The sequence below is a fragment of the Psammomys obesus genome, unplaced genomic scaffold (assembly GCF_907164565.1).
Source record: "Psammomys obesus unplaced genomic scaffold, mPsaObe1.curated_primary_1811, whole genome shotgun sequence".
In the NCBI taxonomy this organism is placed as follows: Eukaryota; Metazoa; Chordata; class Mammalia; order Rodentia; family Muridae; genus Psammomys; species Psammomys obesus.
Window position 1 is genome coordinate 1 of NW_026593247.1, and position 10,301 is coordinate 10,301.

Below are 10,301 nucleotides of genomic sequence, written 5' to 3' on the forward strand. Positions count from 1 at the left end.
TAGTCCATTAAAAGTGACCAATTTCAGAAAACCTATAGTTTTTTTTTTCACATTAAAATTTTAGTGCCTAGAAAGAATTATTTTTTATCACATGCTATTTTTTTATTTTTACCTTTTTGTACAACAAGTTACATTTAAAATTTTTGTGTTACTCAGGACTGGGTATCTGCACAATTGTGGAATAACTATAATAGTTAATTCCACGGGTAAAGTACATTTTATAAGTAATGGACTATAATCCAGTGGGGTTAATTTTAGTAGGAACACAGAGTTTGTAATGGAAATAAACAAGACTGACAGTGGCTTTTGACAAAGTCATGTTTGCAGCTCGTCATTAAAGAAGACTCTGTCCTATGAAAATGACACATAAGTTTCAAAAATATATGGAGTTTTAAAATCAGTATAACATTTAAAATAATTACCTTGTTTTAGTAAGTAAACTTATTTTTCAATGTTTTTGTTTTTATTTTGTTTTGTTTTGTTTGAGACAGTACTTCTGTTAAGATCTCACACTTGTGATCTTCTTGCCTTCACCTTGTGTATGCTGGGACCTCAGGTGTGCACCTGTGTGCTGGACTGCAGGTGTGCACCTGTGTACTGGGACTGCAGGTGTGTACCACCACGCCCAGCTAATAAAGAGATTTGTAAATTTGTAAATAAAATGATTAGGCAAGGATGTTTTTGAAAACTGTAATGATTTCTGGAACTTGCTGTAATCATTTTGTTAGAAAATTGTTAAATAAAGACTGGGAATTTATCACAATATTCATATTCTTTTTGTTTGATTTATTTTAAAACTTTCTCATGTAATTTATAACATAACCTCTCCCAATTTTCTCTTGTTAAAGAAACAAATGCCAGGAGAGCCGTAGACAGAGGATATGTTCAAGTACTTTTAACAATTTATGTAGATTGGCACCGCCATGATAATCGGCATAGAAACATGCTCATTCGGAAGGGAATTTTACAGAGCCTAAAAAGTGTCACAAACATCAAGTTGGGAAGAAAAGCATTTATTGATTCGAATGGGATGAAGATTCTGTATAACACTTCACAAGTAAGCTACTTTGTTCTTGTTATTCTGCTTATGTATTAATGATATTGTTTTGTTATTAAGAAAATGAATTTATGTGCAAAGTGTACATATCATAAATATGTTTTAAAATTTCTTAAAACCAAAAATGCCAATTGATTTTTCACATGTGACCCCAGAGATGATTGGAGAGAATGGCAGGTCTAGAGCATGAGTCTCATCCTGTAGTTATATAAACTACGAGCACATTGGGAGCGGTTCCATAAGGTTGTGTGTGTGGGTAATGAGATTGGCTCAGTTTTGTGTGCTCGCACAAGGTATGTGAGGGTCCTCCAGCTGGCAGGAGCTCTGCTGTGAGCATTGGGAGTGTCTTTCTGCTGGATAGGACCATGGTCAGTTTTCACTGCAGAGGGTTTATAGATGAAGGGTCTATGGAGCCTGCCAGCTCTGCTGGGCTCTTAACAATGACATTCCTGAGAGTGTGCCTCTGGGCCACCCCGTAGAGGATTGTCACTAGGGGAAAGAGGGAAGTTGCAATGTAGCTGTCTATTCTTTGGAAGGACCAGTTAGTTGTTGAGGCTGCACTCTCTTGATTTCCCACACAGTAAACAACCTTTCTGCCTGACAGTAGTTCAGGCATCTAAACACTTGGCATGTTTATTCTGAGTGTTTTCCTTTTCCTACACCAAGCCTATATACCTGATTTTCCTATCCAGATGCACACAGTAGTGGGTATTTGATTTACAATGATGAATTAGGTGGTTTAACATTTATGAGCCTTAACTATGTGCTCAACTAGGTCAGTCGTGTGTTGTAGATTCTGTAGTATGTCAGAGTGCCACTGAAAGGCCAGTTGTCACTGACAGTATTGTTAAGTCACCTGTAATTGACAGGGCCAAGTAGCCAAGCTCTTAAGACTTGAAGTGGGATCTGCCCCTGCAGTTGTCTGACAAGCTGCATAGCCATTGTGTAGGAAACAGAGGACCTGGTTCTGAGAGACAGTCAGTCAGTCAGTGCACACACTTTTGTATTCTTACAACTCAGTTCTCAGTGCTTCCCTGATTCTTCATGCCCTAGACCTGCTGAGTATCTAAGTGATTTGTACTTGGTGATTTTTAGTGTCAAAGATAAATACTAAGTTTTGTCTAGTGAACATTTAAGGGAAAATCCTACTGGATCAGTCAGATGTGACTCCAAAGTACAGATACTTTTGCAGAGTAAAGCCGTTTTATAGCTATATTGCATTACAGTATTACTTTATGTGGTGTTTGTGGCTAGGAAATCATAATTGTGTTACAGTTTGAATACAGCAGTGTTGAGCTGTTCACTAACTCATATATCCTTGTTTAAACAGGAATGCTTGGCGGTCAGGGCCCTTGATCCTCTTGTCAACACCTCTAGTCTGATAATGAGGAAATGTTTCCCCAAAAACCGCCTGCCACTCCCAACCATTAAAAGTTCTTTCCACTTCGAGTTGCCAGTTATCCCCGTGACTGGACCTGTGGCCCAGCTCTACAGCTTACCCCCTGAAGGTAGGCGGCCATGGCTGCTGGGGAACTCTGTTGACATTGTTGTTTATAACTTGGTTCCTCAACAGAAGGGTCTTAATGTGAGCAAGATAGACCCTCACACTTATTTAGTTAATAAGCATTTCTTCAAATATAAGAAGCTGAAGTCTAAGAAGGCAAATACTGTTGCATGTATGTCAAAATGAGTTGTGAAAACACTCAAGAAATTAGTCAACAATCAGTGTAAAGATTCAGAGTATAAGATGGTGACGTAAGGGCTGGAGAGACAGCTCAGAGGTTAAGTAAGAGCCCTGGCTGTTCTTCCAAGGGTCCTGAGTTCAATTCCCAGCAATCACATGGTGGCTCAGAACCCTCTAGAGTGAGATCTGGTGCCACCTTCTGGTGCGCATGCAGAATGCTGTGTAAATAATAAGTCTTTTGAAAAAAAAAATGGTGCCACCAAATGCTTAGGTCATTCATTATGTTCAGGATTGCCTGTGTAGCTTTTAAAAGATTTTTTTTTTAATTGCACATCATGGTTAATTACCTTTATATGGCATGCATGTGTTTTTGTGCCATGCTTATTTATGCTTCTGCTTCAGTGAGCATGTGGAGGTCAGAGGGCAGCCTTCAGAAGTTGGTCTTTCCTTTCACATGTGCGTTCCAGGGACCAAACTTACAACATCAGGCTGCTGGCAGTCACTGAGCCAAGACCCTGGCCTGAATTTTCCCCTATAAGTTAAAAATCTAATCATCAAAATTAGAAAAAAGATGAACAAATAACATACTTGGAAGAAAAGTGAAATTATTTGAGGAAGGCTGTTTTGATTTTTAGTGTAACACTGTAGGTGTGTAGTAAGGAAGAATTTAAACTTTCCAATGTGGTTTTCGTTTGCTTGTTTTTTGGTTTTGGTGGTATCTACTGAAATGGAAGAAAGATGTAGTAATGGGTATCATAGAATTGTTTTCTTATTTTTTTGAAAAAAGTTATTTTTATATTTTTTATTATTTATAAAATACTTGAAATAAATGTTTTAAAAGAGCTTTCAGGTAATCAAGTTTTTGATTCCTTAATATGGATTTATGACTGGCGTCTGTCATAAGGTACATCAGTATTAATTAAAAATATTTAATTATCTATGCACAGATTTAACTGGTACAGAATACCAAAATGGATCATTTAGAAACACCTTTTAAAAGTAAGACTGGTGAGATGGCGAGATGGCTTGTAGGTAATGAAATTTTATGCTAAGCCTGGTGAATTGAGTTCAGTCCTCAGCACCCACATGGTGGAAGGAGAAAGCAAACTCTGGCAAGTTATCCTCTGACCTCTATATCTGTGCGTGTGTGTGAGTGTATGTGTGTGTGAGTAAGTGTATGTGTATGTGTGTAAGAGAAAGAGATAACAGTTTAAAAAATACAAAGTTTAAAAGCAACAAGATTGAATTAGAAACTTCTGAGTAAGATAGTTGAATGTAAGCTGGGAGTGGTGGTGCACGCCTGTAGTCCCAGCACTTGGGGAGGCAGAGGCTGGTGGATCTCTGTGAGTTCGAGGCCAGCCTGGTCTACAGAGTCCAGGACAGCCAAGGCTACACAGAGAAGCCCTGTCTCAGAAAAACAAACAAACAAACAAACAGATAGTTGAATGAAACAGTTTTCTAATTTCTTTCTGTTCATTTGAAATTTCCAACAGACTTTGAAAGTGTGAACATTTGTAGCAAATCTGAAAGGCAGGCAAAAAGAGTCTTTTGAAACAGTATACTGCTGTGGTATAGATAAGCCAAGGGAGGACACGGTCTTCTCCTCTAAGGGCAGTGTTTCTGGCTCCAATTATGTCACAGGCATTTAATTTGGAGGGACAGTCAAGGAGCTTTTGAAATCTTTCTTTCCTGTATCTCAATACAGGACTATGGAGATCTAAGTTGAAGGTGTTAACTGGTGGTTCTGACAGGTAGAAGGCTGTATAAGTTCTATGATGCAACAGGAAGTAACAGCAGTAAGAAAGTAGAATATATCCTGATAGTGATATTTTAGTCAGTGTCCTGATTAAGGGATAGTGAAAGTTCACCTGCAATGTAGTGAGTTCATCAGGCCTGGGGGGAAAATGAGAAAGATGATATTTTCCTGTGGCCTCCTTTTCTGTGTGCTTCTCTGACTTGATGAATCACTGAACTAGAAATATGTTTGTTAACTCACAAGTCTTCATTAAAATGTGATGGGAAGGTTCTGACAGTCACTCTCTTGGCCCAAGGAGGATGCTCTTATTCTGTTTTCCGTTATGTTCTAATGTGTCAGAAATAGTTTTTAGCCTTCCTCAGCTAAAATGTGAGCTCCTCTAGGGTAGGTCTGGACTGTTTCTTGCCCATCATATCAACAAATTCTCTACTTCCAGATTCTCTACTTCTACACCAACTAACTGATTTAGCATAGACACTATAGAACTGGGGCTGGGGCTCCCCAGACATTTTCCACTTTAGATACCTGTTACACATTCCCTCTTCCGAGGTTGCTACATATAGATGTGTGCTAGGATACCTAACACCAGTAAGGAGCACTCTCCTTACATGTATTTGTTACAAAGGGTACAACTCAGGGTCACAGGGTAGTGCAGCCTAGGATCCGTCTCTGCTGGCTTGTCCTCCTCTTAGTGTGTTCACTGGCCCAGAAGCTCTCTGAGCCCCATCCCTTAGGAAGCTTATGGAGGGTTCATAAAATAGACACGACCAATTACATCATTGATTATTGATGACTAATAAGTTTGCAGGTTCCAGGCCTTCCTTTAATCATGGCACCAGCCTTCACCCTGAAGCTACCTACGGTTCTACTAAGGTAGAAGTTCTACCAAGGGTCTTCTCATTAGAGCAGAAGATATTCTTGCCACCTAAGAAATTCCAGGGCATTTGAGAACTGTCATGATCCAGGGACAAAAATGAAATAGATCTCTATCACAACGGGACTGTTTAAGCCTCTGTTTTCTCTTCAGCATCCTTTAAATTGCATGGGTCATCACATTTGGTTGAGTGGATGAAGCTGGGCTCAGAACTTGCCTTCTTCATTATTAAGCGCGAAAAAGTAGTGAAGCAGCATCTATGAAGATCCGAACCATCACTAGCTTCTGTAACATGTGAAAGTGGTGTGTTGTTAGATATGTGCGTGTCTCAGGTGCCCTTCCTGAAGCAATGAGTGGAGTATTGCTCTAGCCAGTCAGGTGGTGGATTCAGATGCCAAGCATGTGGAAGAGCTCTGCAGAACTCATCCACTCTTAACACCTAGTAGCCACTGCATCGTCACTGTGCTAAAACAAACAGCTTTTACAAGGCCCGTGATATCCTTACCATAAACAGAGCCTTCTGCACAAGCAAATAAGTGTCGTGTTGACACCTAATAATAACTCTTGCATTTTTAAAATGACAGTTGTAGACACATGCACTTTCATATGTAGCACACTGACCAGGGATGCTCAGACCGGGTCCCACTGGCCCTAGGACCACATGGGCTGCTGTCAGAGGCTGTTCCTGTGTCTTTCCATGTAATGCTTTTGGGGCCTTTGTTCTCTGTGAATGAACCCACCACTGCAGTGTGAAAGCAAGGGAGTGTCAGAGTTTAATAACAACCTCCTGAGAGATCTAACTGTGAAATGCGAGCAAGCATAATCAGTTTTGATACTAAATCTAAACAGATAAAATATTCTCATTACTGGCTGCTGTGGTGCGGCCTTTAATCCCATTACTTGGGAGACAGCCAGGTTTCTGAGTTTGATGCCAGCCAGGTCTACGCTGCCTCAAAGAAAAAGCCAAAAACAACAACAAAAACAATACTGTTAAAAGATGAGGACCCTTACACTGGATGGGAAATAAAGAAGAAGATACTTACAAGAAGATACTTACTGGAGAGTTAAAGCAGTAGAGTAGAAAGCTTGACAGGAAGCCAGAAAATGTGTGTATTTCCCCAAAGAAGTGAAGAAGCATTATTTTACACAGACTGTATACACAAAAGGACAAGCCAAGGCTGTTTTATACACGTAGATCACATAATATGCTGCATGACACAGCAAAGTCAAACCTGGGGTTGGTGAAAGAGTTGGGGGTGGAGTAAATGTGTCCCCAGGTCCCTGGCAAGTTAAATGGGGAAGGTTATGTAAGTCAAAATCAGTTCCAGAGAGAACTACTCTTAATCCATTTTAATATATGATTGAAATAGTTTTTTAGGGACATATAATTGATTAGAACTGATTTAAACAGTAAACACCCTGAAATGGAATATGTAGTCAAGTTTGTTTGCTGATATCAATTGTTGATGATGTCATAGATTAGTTCTCTCAACTTTCAAGGAATTTTCCTATCCTTTATTTTCCAGAGCATATTAAAAAGAGGAAAGTTTAGAAGCTAGCATGATGCTGAAAGCAAAATCGGGTAAGAATTACCGTAACGACTCACAGCTAAGTCTCACTAAAAAAAAAAAAAAAAATGTACAAGTCTAAACCAGCAAATTGTGCTGGGCAATGTTTTTATGTGTAGGACATCTAGATTACTTTTTAAGAAATGAAGTTCACTGTCATATTAAAATGGGTAAAATTTATTATCGGTAGGTCAAAAGGAAAACAAACAATTATTTCAGTAAATACCATGATGAGATTCCTGATAAAATTTATTAGGGAAATTTGCAGTTGTTTTGAATAATATATTACTAACTTTTATACCATACCTCAGAAATAATAAGAAATAGTAACAGAATATTAAAAGATACATCTCAGGTCATTTAGAAAGATATACTAAGTCACCAAGATAGAGAAATGATTCATCATTGAGAGGCAAGATGTATGAGCTGTGGGGAATATTGCTACAGTGTTACCCAGGAAACCATGACAAACAAAACATTTAATAACACCATGTATAAGGAAAAGGAATAAAATATAGCTTTTTTTCCCCTGTGTCTATGTCTACATGTATATAGCCACAAACCTTTACACACAGCATATCACCTACTGCTGAAAAATGTGTTTGTGGACACAGACATATCCCTACACCTGTAGGCTATCCTTATAGAGCTGACACAGTGTATAGAGGGGAAGTGGACCACAGCTATAGGCAGAGTGAAAACAGTTTCCTTGTTTATAGTTTCTAAGTCTTTTAAAAGCTGCTGGCTCACTTCTTTAATGGTAGAATCCCAGGGATGCCCTGTGTTTGCCTCATTAGCTCTCAGAGAGATGCGTAGAAGGTGTTCCTTAAGTTGCTACTGTAAATATATACAAGAAAGCAGGTGGCATCTTTGACTTTTAGTCAGATTGTATGTTGGAGGTATAATTAATACTTAACAGTGCAGCACTATGAGAAAGTCTTAGATGCCCCAAAGCTGTGTGTTGTTTCACATTTGAAGCATCCACCCAAAGGAAAATTCTCGGAACAGTTGCCCCAAATTAAAAATGTTTTTTTCTCTGAATTGTGTTTTTCTGCACTATTGAAGCCGACGTTTTTCCTGTTTGTAATAGGCTTTTTTTTTTTTTAATTTAATGCATTTTTTTTCCCCAGAAGAGTGTTTTGTTCCTATTCTTTTTCCAAATGTCAGGTCTTTCCACTTCACCCATGACTGACTGCTGGTAAGGCTTAGGGTAAGTAGGTTTAGGTTGTTACACATACTCTGACTCCTTTTATTTTTCTTTTTAATTTTTATTTTTATAAAAACTCCCTGCTTCCTAAAAATTTGAAGCAGTTTGGTAGCAGTATTGGTTAAGATAACTGAGCTGCTGCTAGAGTACTACAGCAATGTTCTAGGCCTGTCCATGGCACACTGTGCAGCAGGTTGACTGTGCATACTCACAGGAGCACAGAGTAGCCACCTCCATTTTACAGAGTAGGACACGAAGATGACCACCTGATTGACCTTTTCTAGGGCGCATAGTTAGTAGTGAGGGGGCACAGCTTTCACTCAGGACTTCTGTCTTCATAGCCCTTTGTAACACTGTGCCCAGACAAGACTTCCCCACCACTTATTCACCCTCAGGTTTGTCAAGTGATTTGTGGCTAGTGGATCTCAGTAGGCTAGAATATCAAAAGAATATTTTCAGGTTCTCCTAAGAAAGTACATACTAGGGGCAGCCTCCCCTTCCCAGGAATATGACTGATCATTGTGCACCACACACCAGTATCCACAGTAGCTTCTGTCACTGTTGCAGCAAAAGCTGGAATCCCTCAGCTAAAGTGCATGGATTTTGTTACCAATATGAGGCAAAGCAGGACTGTTCTGGGTGGGAGGCAGTCAGTAATTGCTGTCTATGTCACACTGTGCAGAGACGTCAAAGAGCTCAGGAGGGCAGCTCTCAGCATTTCCGTGTAGGTTGAAAGCGCCATTTCTCTGACAGCATCCTGGCCCTCCTCCTCCTTTCCCCACAGTCAGGGTCCATGTCCTTTCATATCACATGCCCTGTGTGTTTCTGTTTCTCTCTCTCTCCATTCTCTTAGTCTTGCATTGGCCTAGACACTTAACTGTCTCTCTTGATTGGTCTCACTTCACTCCTATATTCACCTCTCACAGAAGTGCAAGTTGAATCAAGCCTTTCTTTTCTTGGAAATCCTGTGCTTAGGTTCTGTAGGCTAAATCTGACTGACTTGGCTGGCTGTGTAATGTCGGTCCCATCTCATTCTTACTTGGATTTCCCAAGCACACACCACATGTCCACCATATTTATTTTTCCAAGATCCCATCATCTCAGGTTCTAACTTCCTCTCAGTGCCTCCTCCTTGCCCTTGTGTCTCCTTATGGAGCTGCTGAGCTCCTTGCTCTGTGAAGTGGTCAGTGGTCATCCCTTGGCCCTGTGAGGTTTGCAGCCACCTACTGTCTGTCTATCTGTCCTGTGGCACTGTCAAGTTTATACCTTCATTACCATTTAGCTTCTCTGTTCTGATTGTTGGCTCCTTTGTGCTTTTGGATCCTGAGGTCCTTTAGGGCAGGAATTATATTGTTAAAAATTCCTAGTCAGTAACAGAGTACATGGCACATGTTCACTGAAGTATGTAATTGTCATTGAAGTTTATCATAATGCTTCATTTGGGCTACTGTAACATAGGACATTATTAGAATTGTAAACTGAGAACATCAATCATAGAGCATTTAATTTGTAGTGCTTTTCAGGTTTTAGGGCCCTTCTGCATACTACATCAGGTTTCCAGGGGCTGAAATATCCGTATAGATGCTTTTAGCAAAGAATCTAAAAGGGAAACCAAAACATTCCTAATATATGAAATTGTCGAAGTATAAATGCAGTCAATAAAAAAGAAATTTCTGCTGAATAGATGAATGTAATAATTCAATCGTAAAGAGAAATTTCTCGCCTTTCCTTGGTGACTGGAGTACTTTAGGCCACTTGTGGATACTTGCCTCTCACTGACTTACAGTGTGTTTATCTCGCAGTAGATGACGTAGTAGATGAAAGTGATGACAACGATGATGTTGATTTAGAAGCTGAAAATGACGTTGAAAATGAAGATGACCTAGATCAAAATTTTAAGGTTAGTACATTTTTAACATTAGTAAACTTTATGAATTATATATCTCAGCTTTAAAACAAATTTGCCTCACCAGGCATGGTGGTACATTCCAGTAATCCCAGCTCTTGGGGAGGCATCGGCAATCAGATCACTATGAGTTCAAGGCCAGCCTGGTCTACACATAGAGACCAGGACAACCAAGGCTACACAGAGAAATGCTATCTCGAAAAATCCAATCAGCCAACCAACCAACCACCACCAAAAAAACCTCCCAAA

At 39.6% G+C, this 10,301-nt stretch overlaps 1 protein-coding gene across 1 annotated transcript; it reads left to right on the forward strand.

Annotated features, from left to right (window-relative positions):
- Positions 1 to 848: 848 nt before the first annotated feature.
- On the forward strand, positions 849 to 10,046 carry LOC129683541 (cytosolic carboxypeptidase 1-like; the record flags this gene model as incomplete). Its single annotated transcript, XM_055616253.1, has 3 exons — positions 849 to 1,057; positions 2,388 to 2,565; positions 9,949 to 10,046. Coding segments are annotated over 3 exons (485 nt in total), but the record flags the coding sequence as incomplete, so codon positions are not given.
- Positions 10,047 to 10,301: the final 255 nt, after the last annotated feature.